The 16,274-nt window shown below is 35.4% G+C and overlaps 1 protein-coding gene across 1 annotated transcript in view; it reads left to right on the top strand.

Annotated features, from left to right (window-relative positions):
• The window catches only part of CCDC141 (coiled-coil domain containing 141), a 107,306-nt gene that overhangs the window by 36,858 nt on the left and 54,174 nt on the right, over positions 1-16,274 (top strand). Inside the window, exons 8-9 of the mRNA XM_075093604.1 lie at positions 5,305-5,424; positions 13,429-13,623. Coding sequence (XP_074949705.1) covers positions 5,305-5,424; positions 13,429-13,623 — 315 coding nt within the window. The remainder of the gene's footprint in view (positions 1-5,304; positions 5,425-13,428; positions 13,624-16,274) is intronic.

Below are 16,274 nucleotides of genomic sequence, written 5' to 3'. Positions count from 1 at the left end.
TAACTTTTATAGACGTTATGTAAAATTTCTCTCTCTAGTCTCTAACACATTATATATATAAATTTCTGAGAGATGACAGAAATTAAACTCTCAAAGCCTCTCAGCACATCTGAAAATGAATATTCCAGACTCTGTACACAGACTGAACTCCTCTTGATGTCTAACGGTGCTACATATGCAAGAACAGCATATTGAACTCCCACTGGCATAAATGGGAGTTCAGGGGATTCCGGAGATGAGCTCTGCTGTGTAAGATCTAAGAGTAGATTTTTGCTTTTTGTATTGCCTCTGTTTTGCTAGGTGTAATTATGTAATACAGAATGCTGCATAATCTGTGGGTTGCTTTTTTAAAAGAGAAGTCAAGCAGCTGTAAAGGTCACTACTTACTACCTGGTTCTGAAGAACTGAAAATGCAGCATCTTCCTCTGATCTCTAATAGGAATGTGATGATCTGATGGGCCTGATTATAACATGTAGCGTGTCTCTTTTTCAGTGTTTCCCAATATGTGAAAGTGTACTTATTTTATAGTTAGAGAAGGATATGTGACCTTTCTTTATGGAAGTGTCAGCATTGTATTTTCTGATAATCTTTCATTAATGAAATTCAGAGGCAGATTGGCCTATTTTGTGCATAATTAGTTATCTTTGGAAGAAGATTTATGAAAGTAATTTTTCTTAATTGATCCAATCATGCATATATGAGACAATTAAAATTATTCATGGTTACTTGGGCACATCAAGGGCAGAGATAAGAGCTGAGTGAAACTCAGGGGACAGGTTAATACACCCACATTTTCTATCTAGACAGATATATGGGAAGCAAACTACCTTGGTATAAGTCACAGTTCCCTGTTTTATTTCATTTGTATTAAAGGTAGTTTAATTGACATAAAAAACCCAGGTAGTGTAGCTCAGTGAATTAAAGGCTGTCATCAGATTTTACCTCAAAAAATGTAGGGCATTCTTCTTTGCTTGCAATCTTTACATAGTAAACTGATAGGTTTATGAGCTTGCATAGAAGAATTTCTGAGTGGTAGGATATGGGAAGGTTCTGTTGTTTCTTTGCTTGAAAGCAGATTTCTATCATGAAAAATGGAGATTTTCATGTTAGCATCTGACAATGAGTATGGGCACATCCAAATGTGTAAGTAAGTGAACATACATGAGGATAAATCCACGGCAGTTGTTGATGTGTAGAGAATTGTCTAAACATGGACTACATCTGCTCATGGTGTGCTCTTTGCTATTTTTTTTTTCCAATAGCTGTGCTCAGCATGGTGCTGCTACCATTACTGATAGCTAGAATGAAAACATTGAGTTTATCTCAGTTTGGAGGTAAATCTGGAGATTGTAATCCAATGCATAAAACTATTTGAATCACAAAAATGTCGTATGAAGTTCCTAGGTGAAGTTGTGACTTCATATTTGATTCTAGCGTGCTCTGCAAAGGCTTTTTTTTTGGTAAATATCAAAAATTGTACTTTACAGTGAGTTCTAAGACATTTAGACCCAAATGGGTTTAAGTTATTCAAAACTCTATAATCAGACCAATTTAAGATTACTTCTCTGCTAGATACTTCTCGTGAAATCGTGGTGCCAGTGAACTTAGTGATCTTGCCACTTTCTTAATTATGGCCAATGCTTCTCTTATTGTGTATTTCCAAATGTCTGAGATCCTGTCCTGTGTCTCTTCATAGTGATAACTTAGTTTCTTTTACTGCTCTTTCGCATATATGGGCCAACTTCATAGGATTTGCAGACTTTGATTCTATGTAAAAAAAGCCCCACACCTTGAAACCAGATGAGTTTCTGACATCCTGTCAAACTGACTTGTTAAAGTATGCATGTACCTATGTGGATTACTTGGTTTTAGTATTTCACAACTGCAAACATTCCCCTCAAAATTGACATGATTACTCTTAGCTAATATTCTAAATGACTTCTGCATTTGGGAACACTGTGTAAACAAAATCTTTGCTTTAAAAAAAAAAAAAAAGAAAAAAAAGGAAAAAAAGGAGGCCAAAAAACCCCATACAGTGCTTTTGTCTACACAGGCAAGAAACATCACAAAGGCACAAAGGAAAAGGACTGTTCTGCTAAATGTAGCAGAACTTTAAATGCATTTGACTGGTGCACATCCCATTTAGTGGTGGGTTTGTTTTTTTTATTTCCAGGGTCTTTTACAGTCCTTCACAAATCTGGTATAACAAGCCACCAGTAGCTACTCTGGGACAATGTAATACTGATACTCAGTTCTTTTCCCATAAAAGATTATTTTATTATTCCTCCTCTTTATAAGGCTATACTTGATCATAGCAAAATCAGTAAAGCCCAAACTTTAAACTGAAGTGCTGCATTTTTCTTTAAAAATGCATCTGTTGTCCCATTTTGCCCTAACACATTATTTATGAAATTAGACAAGGATGCTTCACTAGCAATATTGTGATGATAAATACATTGAGGATTAGGGAATGGCTTAGATAGTATTGTTATGAAGAGACTGAAATATGTCCCCAAGATGAATCAAGACAGACCCATATTGTCATAATGATGCCTTCACATACTGATGATAAAGATATTATTTGGGATTTAAGACAGTAAATAAATATCAGCCACTTAAATACAGTGATGATTGTGATGAAAAAAAAATTGTCTTGTATTTAACAAAAGTCAGCTTATTGTGAATGCACTGCAGAAATTATTTGAGAAGAGCTCATCCTGCAGTTCAGAGTAGGTATGTCAAAATACATAGTGCAGGCTGCTCAGGTTCAAGCTGCCTAAGGTAAGGTCAGATTTCATTTATTGCAGGGAAGCTGGGGTTGCCTTGGTTAAAGCATATTTAAGAAAGGGTAAAACTGCACAGACATAGAGAGGACTGAGGGGAAAGGAAAAAAAGAGTGAGAAGCAATGCTGTGAACACCAAGGTCGGTGAAGGAAGAGGGGGGAGGCAGTGCTCTAGGTGCTGGAGCAGGTGTTCCCCTGCAGCCTGTGGAAGCTGTGGAAGAGACCACAACACAGCAGGCATTTCCCTGCAGCCCGTTGGAGAGGACCGCATCAGAGCAGGTATCTACACTGTAGCTCATGGAGGACTCCACACTGCAGCAGTTAGATATTCCCTGAAGTAACTGTGGGCACAGTGAGCCCATGCTGGAGCAGGGTGCCCTGGCAGGAGCTGCAGCCCCTGGAGGACCCATGTTGGACTAGGGGAAAAGTGCGAGCAGGAAGGAGTGACCGAGAGGAACTGTTATGTGCTGACTGTAACCCCCTGTTTCCCATCTCCCTGTGCCACTCGGTGAGGGGGGGTAGGTAGAGGAGTTGGGAATGAAGGAGTGAAATTGAGCCTGAAGAAAAAGGTTGGGTAAGAGGAAGGTGGTTTAGTTTTTGTCATTGTTTCTTACCAAATGTATAATGGGCAATAATTTATTTTTCCCCAAGATCAGTCTGTTTCACCTGTGATGGTAACTGGTGAGTGATCTCCTTGTCTTTATCTCAACCTATGAGCATTTTAATTTTATTTTCTCCCTGTTCTGTAAAGGAGGAGTGAGAGAGTGGCTAGGTGGATGTCTGGCAGCTGACCAGGGCCCACCCAATACAACAAGCTAAGCTATGCTCTTGGTTCATTCCTCCCCCCCAGTTATTTAGTTATTTGTTGAAAGACTTGCTTCTCCTTCTGAATTTACAGTGGGAAATGTAGGAAGGCAATGGGATACTATATATAAGCGTTGAAATCACCTGGACCACAATCGGTGCAAAATGTTTCTCAGTTTAGCAACCTGAGAAAAATGTGGAAAAGCCTTTGATTTCTGGTATGGATTATTTGTTGCAAACAGAGCAGATAATTATAGTAAGTGAATGATAATTTTTGAAGAACAGAAGTGATTTTAGACTTTAACCAATCAAGAAAAACCACTGCCTTTTTCAGACAGATACATTAAACTTCTCTCTTTTCCTATCCCTCCACCAAAATCACTGAAAATAAGGTTCTGTGGGTTTAGTTCTTAAAAAGCTGTTAAATATTCCCAGCTGTTGCTTAAGAGCTAAGCTGGCACAACTGAAATGACTCAGGGGTGTTAGCTGTAGTGGAAGCCAACTGACTGAACTCACTATAACAGAAATATTGTTAAGTGGTAAAGGGGTGAACATTTTGCTAAAAAGGGTTAAAGAATAACTTTCCTCTGCCTAGCATAACACAAATACTAGTTTGTTTTGCTAAGCAGGTATATGATACAGAGAACAGTCCTAATTTACAGAGAATTTTTTCTTTCCCTTTTAGTGCAGTTTTTGTTGTCCATTCCATTCCTTTGTATTTTGGTGGACACATAGTAAATGTTCTGTGAAAATGTATTTCCAGGAAAAATGTTTCAATCAGTAAGTACACATCTGAAGGATATGTTCAAGAAATGAACGCTCGGTAGTAATTTGTTTCCTTTCCTAGCTCTGTTGAACTCCTGAGATAATGTGCCCCATTTTTTATTTGTAACTGAAAATATTTCCAACCCATTTTAAAGGCTCTTTCATTTTCGGGATTGTTTAAATTTATTAAAAATAGCTTCTACATGAGCAGGTAAAAAAATCTGTAGTATGCTATCAAAACCTGTAGTACCTGGAGTACAAAGTAATTCTTAGTATGCCGTATATGATTTAAGTATAGTGGTAATTTTACAGCCTGAAAAGATTGGAGCAAGTCTCCTTGATACTAATAACTCATTCTTACTACTATTTTAAAATGCAAAGCTTCACTCAGGAATTCTTGCCATGTGCTGTTCACAAAGAAAGTGAGAGGTACCTACTGTGAATCAAGCAAAAATAAATGCAAGTCATTCTGTGTAATTTAGAAGGTATGTCTGTATACTGTACGTTTGTTACATATACTTTCTGAAGTAAGTCTAGTAATTTTTTTTTAAAAGGGATGTTTTTAAGTTAATGTGATTCTAGGGATGATATGCAATATCTTTATTGTGTTATAAAATATACATTTATTCTATGTGTGACTATAACTTGATTTCTCTTTATAAATTAACTGTGTTAATTTATAATTTGGTCATACTTGAATAAATTTTTGTCCGTTTTGTTACATATATTCCAATACAGTTTGTTTTGACCACAATCCTTTCCCTCTGCTTCTATTAATATTTAGATAATACAAATGCAAGCTTTTGAATAAAAGCATGAACATTCTGAATGAAAAATGAAAGGATTGAAAATTAGGCCTTCTTTTGTAGATGAAACTGTCTTGTACATATTTTAAAAAAAGGACAGTCACTTCTCAAATTTTTCAGTGACTGAATTCTTTTTATTATTTAGATTACATCGTGGTACAAGAAAAACATCAGAGATTATTTTCACAAGCAAAGCTTAGGCTCATCTCTATTGGAAAATGAAGAGTTACTTCAAGAGCTTGAAGAAGTGGAAGTCAAAGTGAAGGTAAGAAATACAATAGTTGATCAGTGAAGCAACTTTAAAATGAGTAACAAAATATGAACTCAGGCATTTATTTAATAGGCATATATAGGAGTAGATACTTGATATGTGTACGTAGATACATATTTCTGTATGTCTAAAAGAGAATTTTTTCATTTTACTTATTTTGATGTAGGCCTCCAGTGTTTTTATTATTTATAACTTTAAAAGCTGTTGATAAGGTAAAAGTAGAGTCATCCTTGATGTTGTTTAGTTGTTCTTTCAATTTAGTGATTAAGTTCCAGACTGCTAGTTTACATATTAAACCATTTTGCAAAAAATAAATAAAAGCTATTTTATTAGAATATTAGCAAATTTTAATGTTCATAAAGGATAAAAAGCCAGCCACTTCTACCATAATTAATTGTCAGTGAACTGTGTACATGCTTGGAAGAGGTATTTTCCCATTTATTTATTGGGAATAAAAATAACTGAGAATACTTTTCTCATTGTGATTGTCAGTTTTCCAGAGAAGAAATCTGTCACCATCACTCATAAAAGCAAGACAGGATTAAAGACAATATTGATTATTTTAAAAATTAGTTTTATGTGGTAAATTGCATATATTTAGAATCTCTTTTAAGATACCTTAATTGTTCTAGCATCAAGTAAGTGCTGTTGCTGGGTCAGGATCATTCCTCACTGTATAATTTTCATGCAATTGTATTTGAATAACCCAGATGACCAAGCAGGCCTTTTTCATCTAAATACCATTCCAATAGAAAAAAATGTCCTTTTAAAGGCTGTTGTGTTGATAGCAACTGACAGGTTTATGATTGTTCAGAGTTAAGCTTCCTTGTAAGCTTTGTGGTTAAATGTCCCATGTTTGCCTGTTTGCATAATTTACAGTTAACTGCTTCAGGGTTGTAATGTAAGCGGAATACAGTAATATTTCTAATGCTTCTCCAAGCAGCATGTCAGAAAACACATTTTCTTCATCTAGGGAACATGAGTATTAAAAGCTAAATTCTGCTGCAAAGCCTGAACAGATGTTTGGCACAAGAAAAACAGAAGATAAACAGTAAATGAGTAAGCTGTGGGGTGTTTCCAGAGAAATAGGGACCCACAAAAATACTTGAGGTGTCCTAAAGTATTGCTGAATTTTAGAACTAGCCAAATGATCATTAAACTTCCCCACCTTAGTGTTGAAAAGCTTTTCTTGTAATTTTCTGCCCTGCACCCTCACAAACATTAAATGGACACACATACACACCCTCCGCGCCAAGATTTGAGAGTAGAGGAGAGGCAGATTTAAGGAATCATGTTTCGATGGGCATGTCTGCTGGCTCTGATTAACTACTTGCTGTTACATTTCTATGTGTATTGAAGGTGCTTGGCATGGTAGAAGAGAACTGCTAGCACCACTTTGTGGCCAAATAACTTTAGATGAAGAAAAGTAGTATTCTAGATTTTCTGTATTTTGTCTAGTTTGTGCCACTTTTCAAGACTGAGAAATGCTGGAATTAGTCCTCCTTTAAATAATGATTAGTAGCAAGATGGCAAATATTTCTCTGTTTTATAGGTCTGCATGCTTACTGGGTCTGGAGTAGCTGTGCTAGGTAATAGTGTGCTCTAATAAGGTTTGAGGGTGGTTCTTAATGACCAAATTAAATATCAATTGGTAGTATTAATTTCTATATTTGTTGACATTAATGTAAAGATTGAGAATATTATATTTACTTGGGTTTTTTTTTTTCCCCAGATCTCTCAGATAATGCTTAGATACATGGATGAGTTATTTCACAGTTAAATGCTGTCTGGAGCTCTCTTCTCTCTCTGGCCTTTCTGGATGGCCATGCACATTTACCATTTTATGCATGGGTGCAAGCTCAGGCTATCCAGCCTTTCTTTCCAGTTTTTCTGAGACTGGCGTTCTATTGAGGCTTTTGACAAGTATTGCATTTCACCTGCGTAGCAGATGTTTTAACATTCTCCTGTATTGTGGTAGCTAGACCAAAGCATGCAAAAAAAATTATTTTTCTTTATGGGCAATTTTATTTTAAAATTATTTATTTATTTTAAACATTAATCTTTTACATGTGGCAGATGCAAACCTACATTCATCTATCAGGTTCTTCTTTCTGTCTGATTTTCTTGTAGAGCCATCTCACTGCCTTGGGAGAGTGCTCCTTTTATAGCTATTATTTTTCTGTTAATGCTTTGGGGTATTTTTGTTTGTGTGGTGTTGTTGGTTTTGGTTTTTAGATAGGTCCGTCTCTGTCCTGGCATTATATTTTAATATCTCTCAACAGTTTTCTGGGAGGTGACAATTTGAATTATTTTTTCCTCTTTCTGTCTGCTGATTCTAACAACTCACTGTTAAATACACTAATATAGCCACCCACTGAACTTCCCAACAGACAGATTATATGGTAACTGTCATAGTCACAATCCTTTGCAGTTGTATTAGTGCACACCGTTTTCTTTGTAATTTGAGGGAATTATATTATTATACTGGTAGGTAGTTATACTGCAATGTAGTTATTGAAGGTAAAAGCCTTTCAGATATTCACAGGGGCTAAATTATCTAGGTACCGATGCATCCAATGAATAAATTACAGGCAGAAGTTGGGCTCAGAAAAAGTTCAGTTGTGAACATTTTTGCAGTGTAAAAGAAGAGTCTAATTTTTGATATATTCTGGAAAATATGTATTTTAACACTTAATTGGGTTGTGGTTTAAATGCTGCTTTACCTACTATACGGATCACGATCCAAAGTCAAATAGATGTGTTTCAAGCTTTTCTCAGCTTAAACCTAGAATATTCCAGTGAAGAGTTTTACGCAACTTGCAGGTTGTGTAAAAGCCTGAGCTGTTTTAATCCAAAGTTACTATTTTTAAGTAAGAATTGTTCATGGTATAGACCAAAAAAGCCCATTTATCCCACGACAGCCATTTAATAACAAGATAACATTGTAGATATTTCTACTTTTTTCCAGGATATTTTTGAAAGCAGAAAAAGTTCAGAACTTTTACTTAAAGCCACAATAATTTTACCTCATCAGTTTTAACACTCTTGAAAAATACCTGATTAATCAAGGAATGTAGAAAGGACTCGTTTTCCTTGCCAAATGGAATAGTGAAAGCAAGTGCTTAAAAGACTTACTAATGTGAGGAAAGATAAGAATAGTGACATAAGCTAAGGAGACACATTGAGTGTAGGCACTTGAAATGTGTCTTTAATAGGTCAGAGGAATTTCACAAGCATTTCTTGACAAACAGAAAAATCAAGGTAATAGTAGGCTGCTTATTCCTTTCAGGGAAAACGTGTAACAAATATTTTAGTACTGACTGAGAGACTTTTTTACAAATTTAACATGTAGAAGGCTGAAGGACAGAAAGAACTGACAAAGGTTTTTTCACTAAGTTTGTATGTCCTGTTGATGGAAAGTATAGGCTTTTAATGTGTAGAAACATTTCCTTGGAAATAGAAAGGCTAAAAATGAAATTTTCACTAGCTATATTATAGTAAATTGAACCAATTTTGAGTAATACTCAAACAAATTAGCAAATATGTCTAACTACATTTAATACCCTCAGAAAGTGTGCAAGGTTGTAATTTATAGTTTACAATAGTCTAAGAACATTATTATAATAAATTGGGGGGTTTTTTTGATCTTGTGTGAAAGGTTAGAGAAGGAGCTTGCCTCAGTATAAATGAGGCAGACTTTAACCCGTGCTTTAAGGTCACCTAAAAGCTGCTTTTAGGCAGCTTGTACCAAACAGGTTTATGAATGTTGTTACAGTGAAATCCTCTTCCTGGAAATAATTTCACTACAAGTTGAGTAATTTTCTTATAATTAGCTCTGCCTGCTGTAATTATAATTTACACATTGCAATACACTAAAACGATTAAGAACTTTTTTGGTTTTCTGTATCTGCTTCTAAGCTAACTATAGACAACTTCCTTTCCTGTTATATTAAAATATGCAGGTTTTGTTCTTACATAAAATATTTTTAATTATTACACAAATCACCTACATATTTAACTGCACTTAGCCTTTTTTTTGTTAATTACTATTAGTCCCACTTAAAACCTCCCAACTGCAGTGTTGTTTTCTAGTTCTCATTAACATCTATGTGTTTAAATGTAAGCGAAATTTTGGTTAGAACCTGACTGTGGAATACATTTGGTGGCAGTCATTCCAGCTGCAGGTATTGGAAGATGATGACATTGTGGTGCTGATACAATTGGGCATCAGGGGTCCATACCTTATTCATAAATAGGCCGACTAAGCTGTGTGTATGGAGAGACCTCCTTATTATTTTTTCCCCAAGATAAATTCTTCAGGTAAAAAGGGGCAAATACAGCACGGCAGAATGTAATTATCCTCAAAATCCTCATTCTAGCTGGATATTACTTAGGGCAGAGAGGCAAAGACAAGACTTAATGAAAGGGGAACTGTGCATTAAATAATACAGTGCAGGGGTTTCATTTAAGTAGAAGTACGGGCTGGGGATTCTTGCATCCAGATCTCAGAAGTGGTCATTATTTTAATTTGAAAGAATAATAAAACAAAACCAATTAAGAAATATTCTGCTACAGTTGTTTACTAGTAATAGACAACGTGAAAAATATTGAAATAAAATCACTTTTATTGTGCCCCAGATTAATTTCTTTTTATTTCACTAGGAAGCTTGAAAGTGTCCAGTTCAATTCCTCAAGGAATACTTGTATGGCGGGGTGGGTTGAGTGTTTTCTTGGGAAGTGGTACAATTTCATTGCAGGATATTCCAAAACAGAAGTATTTTTTACAAGCATACAAGGAAATACAATGGGCAGCATTTGGCATTCAGGTATTTGTTAGTGAAAGAGTTGAACTTAAAAAATCTCTGGGAAGGGTTTTCGTGAGGGTTCCCTTATGGAAGGAGAGAAGGGTTAGCATGAGTAAGACAGGTTTATGTCTTTGGAGACATACAGTGCAGGTATATTGAAGCATAGCCAGAACTCAGTTCTAGATGGAATTCTGGGATTCTGACACATCTTTCTTCTTTGAAATGAAACAAAGCTAAATTTGTTGAAATATGTGGAATTAGTTTTCTTACTAAACCACTTAGAATCTGTTTGAAAATGTTAACACTAGTGAATTATTTTATGCTGGCTTTTAAAAAATTAATTAGTAATACTATTATAAACTTTAAAAGCAAAAGTAGATTTAACATGAAAAAGCAAAATAAGGTGTTAATGCAGATCTATAGATTTTTATAGCTGTTTAGGTCTTCCGTGTCAGAAAGGTGAAGTCCGTCCATCACAGTGGAGAAATGACTTACGAACTCGGCAGGATTGTCATAATTTTACTCTTTCTGTTCATCAGATTTTCAAAAAGAAGGAATATGTTGCATGGCACAGAAATAGGATACTGATGAAATAGGTCTGTAATCTGAGACATTTCTACTACTTCAGTTGAAGGTGTCAGCAGTCCTTTTATGTTTATTAGTACGAAGTCTTTTTAAAATTTTTCCTCCTCAGAAAGCTTACTTAATACCTAAATAAGCTTTAATATAGTTTTAAAATGGTTTTAAACTCATGAAAGTTTGCTTGTTAAAATAATGTTTAGAGTCTCATCATATAAATTGTGCATCCTTTTTTCCTCATATTAGCTAAAATATTTGTCTTATAACCCACAGTGGTTAGTACCACAGACTAATTCGCACAGAAAGGTTCATCACTGTAATGTAACTTGGTAATTCGTTTTTGAGAGAGATTAAAGGTATTTTGTATAATTCATGATTTTGAGACTATTGCATTGTTATGTGTCGACACCACACTAGGCATCACATTCCTTATTCCCATGGGTTTGTTCATATTTTAAAATTACTTTTGTTACCCATGTCAATACCCTCTGTTTCAGCTTTAGTTCATGTGCTGTGAAGCTACAGAAATGAATCCAAAGTTCAAGGCAGGAACACACAGAGGCATGTTCTGAATGCCTGTGTTTTCCATTCTGAGTTGTGTTTTTCACTGACCTGTGAGTAATGCTATATCTTTTTCCAGAATTGTTCAACTTCAATCTAGAATGCAGCAAGGAAATTACTTCTTTCTGTTGGAATTGCCTTGTACTATTTAAGCTTGGCTATGTTGGGCAATGGGTATGTTAGGAATTGTAGGGTGTCTCTCACTTGTTAGTTGTTGGTCCCAATCTAGTTGATACCAATAGGAAGGGAGAGATAACTGCATCTGGTGAAGTCTATGTAAAATAAGTTGCTGATCTTTTTGAACAAGTGTGTTTACCATACCAGTTGTTGTCACAACAATGGACAGTGTCAGAAAAGGAATGCAGTGAACTACACCAACCAAAATAAGTCTAATCCCACTTCCTGGACTTCAAAGAAGGATGAAGAAGCATGGTGACACACTGTGAGGAAATCAGAATTGCTGCTGTTTGTGAAAGATCTGTGAATAACCAGACTACTTCTTTTGGGAAAACTTACAAAACAGCACCTTTCACTGGCAATAATTTCACTAAAAGGAAATGACAAATATGAGGCTAATGTTATTTAAGAATGCTGAAAATACAAGAACCTACCCTGTAATCTTGTTGTGCCATATGCACACTTCAGAGTGTTTTAATGAAAAAGTTTGTCTTATTTTTAAATATTTTTCTGTCTCCTTTATTAGATGCTTGATACAAATCTGTGGAATGAAATGCTAAATGAATTTCAGAAAGGTTTTTCTCTTATTTAATTCATTACCAGAAAAAGCGGAGGAAATATGCTACCTAAGCCATGGGAAATAGTATCAGATGCTCCTCTTGTTTTGAACAGGCTAATAAGGCACCAATTTTAAGTGTTGACAGGCACAGCATGGATAAAGTACACTGTATAACAGTTTTACTATTTCAGTTTTCTCTGTAAAAACACAGCAAAACCAAAGAAGCAACTGAACACTGAAGCAGTAGTTGCAAGGCAGTAAGAGATAAAATGGTGTACTACTTTTGACTGTCTTAAAGTAAGACTCCTTTCCATTTGGGCTATCTATCTAGACTGATATGCCTTTCAATAACTCTTTATAACCTAAAGAAGATAGTGGGACTGAATCCTGTAATAGCATTTATCACAGGTGAAAAATGTAGGAAAAAAAAGTTTTGTTCATGAAGGCTTATTCCCTAAATTTGACATATAATTTGGGTCAGTACTCTAGAAGCACAAGTCAGTTCAGTATGAACAATCGAAAAAAGAAATAGGAGTCAAATAAACAGTCAGTTCTGATTAGCTAAATATGCTTGCAAGAAGTGGTGCAATGCAGACAATTATCTATATGCAGACTTATACTATTTCAACTGAAACCATTTTAAAACACCTTAGTTTTGAAGTACCTAACTCAGTTGTCAATAATGTTTCTGACTCTGTGGCTTGAAATTCTAAAGTATGACCTTCCTTTTTAAAGCCTCTCTTCGATCTGTCACTGCCACTAGGAAGATTCATGGTCAGATAAGGCAGAGATGTGCTTTGAACAACTTGTGGTTTTGTGTAGGAAATCAGGGGAAAGGTACAAAGGAGACTGTCAAGGATGATAGCACACCTCACTGTAAGGGAGAGTAATTTGATTTAATTGATTACCAGACAGCTCTCTGCAGAAATTGTCTCACTGGAAGCAGCTATTATCTGGGCAATATTTTAATTTGTTCTTGGTTTAAATAGTTGGACTTAAGGGGCCATTTGTCATGTTAGTGTGGTCTTACCCAGTAGAAGTTCCTTGTCTTTATGTTATCCAGATAATTTTTCCCAGCAGACACACTAGCAACTGCTACTTCTGCCTGTGAAACCTTGTCAAAGAATGCCACTATTGAAAACTCTGTCACTAAAACCATAATTTGCTGAGAAATCCCTCCTATTAGAAATACTTTTTAAAATGTTGATAACTTTCAGGCTTTTAAAGGCAATACATGTTTTCAGTATTTATGTTATTATTGTGCAGGTGTATTACTTTTTTATGTGTAGTTGATTAAAATGGAATTTTTCCTGTTAGGAATGGAACTCCACTGTGGAACAACTGGAAGCTGAAGCCCTTAAGATCTTGCTTTCAGAGGACTATACAGAAAAAGAACATCTAAAGCTTTCAAATCAGAAAATCTGTCTGTTGCGAGAAGAAGTGTGTTTCCGTATGGAAGAAAGGAAAGCCCTGTTACAAGAGGCCAATGACTTTTTTCATACTGCAGGCAAGGTTGGTAAGAAGCCAAGTCTATAATAATAACCTGATAATATAACTGTCAGTGTGCTCTTGACGGCTGATATACATGGGGTTATGCAAACAGAGTTTGCTAAACGATTTGGAATGGAAAATTACAAATCTGATTACCCTTTCATATGACCTTTTGCCTCAAACTTCTAACCAAAATGGCAAATGCATTTAATTTGGGTTGTTTGTTTGTTTTAAGTATGTTGAGAGGAACACTCAGTTTCCAAAATAAGGCATTTGGAGAATATTATTTGTCAAAAATTGTTCTTTAAAAATTGTTCTTAAAGATCACGGGCTCTGTCATGATGGCATGAAGATACAGGAGCTGCTCTAAAATACCCAAACTGTTACAGGCTAGTACAGATAACAGAAACGATGTCTATACTTGCTGTGGTCTCCACAGGGGCTAATAAATAATCAGAATGAGAAAAATCAAGGACAGTATACAATTCCTTATACCAGGCACGTCATAGACTACATGGTCTAGACATGATGTAACACCAAAGTAAAGATTTTTCCCCTCTGAAGTAGTAGTGCTGTTTCCCTAAAAAATGTTAGAATGCTGAGATGGGAAGAGGATGACACAGTTAATCTAACAGTTTTCGACCTAAAATCAAAGTTGGGCAAACTCATGGGAACAGCTAATAGAAGAGTTGATTAATAAAGAATTGAGGCAGCTTCATACTGTTAGTTCAAATCCATTGATATGTGTCAGGTTAACAATAGGTTTTGACAAGAAGACCAAATAAGGATCAGTAGAGGTAGAAATAGCATTGTAACAGGCTTCTGTAAGATTATATTACTGCTATTTCATCTGTTGATGGTGAAAGTGAAGAATACAAAAACCTCAAGCTACTTCAAGCTGATTCAGAGCCAAGTCTGTTTTAAGCCTTCAGATAGGAGAACAAGTAGGGATTTTTGTCAACAGATGAGTTTCTTGTGGAGTACTGTGGATTGATTGCTGGTATTTTTCTGTTTACAGTATTTATAAATTATGTAAAAGTAGTAGGTAATGGAGAGAGGCAATCTATAAGCACCTATATGGGCAAGGAAAGTTTAATAGCATATGATTTTTCTATCCAGTAGACAACAAAATCCATAGACAGATGTCAAACTTTGCCAAATTCCAACTAGTAATAGAGCATATTTTTTAAACAGTGAGGAAATGAGCTATTGGAACAATTTACTGCAGTTGTATTACATTTTTTTCATAACTGCAAACTGCATGATATTCTTTAGTTAAAGCAAGAAGTAATTCAGTGATTTGTTTGGCTTACCATATAATAAAAGTAAGTTCTGTTATTAAGTTCTACTCTCAATACACAACAATTTGTTAAAGGAAATTTATTTGAGTTAGATCAGAAGGATTAAGCAAAGAACCCCCTATCTGATCAGTCCTTGATGTCAGCAGACAACTTATTCAAGCCTTTTCCAGGTGTGTGCCGTCAGATAACTATCTTTTGAAAAATGGGCTCTCAATGTTATTGCCTTGATTTGGGGCACAAAGCTTTTGAAAGTTTAGGTCTTTAGCCAGTTGTGCTGACCAACTGCCTCTTACATGGAAGTTAAAGAAAACAATGATTTGTGTGCTTTTTGGAAATATTAAGCAGTTAGACTCTACTATCTGAAGGTGTCCTATTGAGTTTTACATCTTAGATAATTTTGAAAATCAGGTGCTACATCTGAAAACTTTCCACTGAAGAAAAGGGCCTCAGCATTAAAGACCAAACTTAAAACGTAAGATCTCTCTGTTTTGCAACAAGCCTATTCTTCAAGGGCACGTGCATCAAGTAGCATTGGTAATGCAAACCTTTTTTCCAAACTTGTTAGTTAGAAGACTAGTTAGAAAAGTTTATACTTTAAGGTGTCCAAAGACCAAATCGTCTTTTTGTATTTTTTAAGCATATTGTTTGCAGATCGTTTAAAGAAGCTTTAAAACCAGATCGTTTCCAAGGATAGCTCCAAAACCAATCTTCATAGCTTTATTAAATGTGCTGAAAAAACAGCCTTAAGACTTTGCCCGCACTAATTTTTTTTTTTTGAGCACCAGGTGGGGCTGTAATCACATTTGTCTTTAACCTGTACTATGTCCCTTTGGTGTTAGTTTTTTTTTTAACAACATGTGAACAATTCTTGGTGTTGAAGTTATTCACAGACCCCTGAAGTGAGAGGTATCTTTTGGTCCAATAAGTCTGGTCTTTCTTGATTTCATTAATATGAGGATCTGGTGATGGATACAGTGTTAAAACTGTCGTTTATAGTCAACTCCCTTCTAGTTTGCACAAGGAGCTGGGCAAACAGAGGTCTATTGCTTTGATAGCAAAAGTAGCACTTTTTCAGAATACATGGCTGTGCTTTGTGGAAGTAGCTGCTGAAGAACGAACTAGATCAGGTGTGTCTCCACAGCATGCTTTTACACCTGTTATGTGTAAGAGTGAATAAAGCACTATAGTTATTATAGTTCAGAAAAGAGATACTTTCAGTTGTTCTCAGGATATGCCTGAACCTCTGGGCTTGCTTTACATATAAAGGCCAAATGAGAAAAGTAAGAGTATTAGTTGTTTTGAACTAAGTCAAAGAAAACTCCTTGTAGATCTTGTGTATCTCATTGTCATTTTAATTTTTAATGAGTTAAA

The sequence above is a fragment of the Phalacrocorax aristotelis genome, chromosome 5, assembly GCF_949628215.1.
Source record: "Phalacrocorax aristotelis chromosome 5, bGulAri2.1, whole genome shotgun sequence".
Lineage (NCBI taxonomy): Eukaryota > Metazoa > Chordata > Aves > Suliformes > Phalacrocoracidae > Phalacrocorax > Phalacrocorax aristotelis.
The sequence above is the reverse complement of the archived record's forward strand: the minus strand, read 5'-3'. Positions and strand labels throughout refer to the sequence as shown.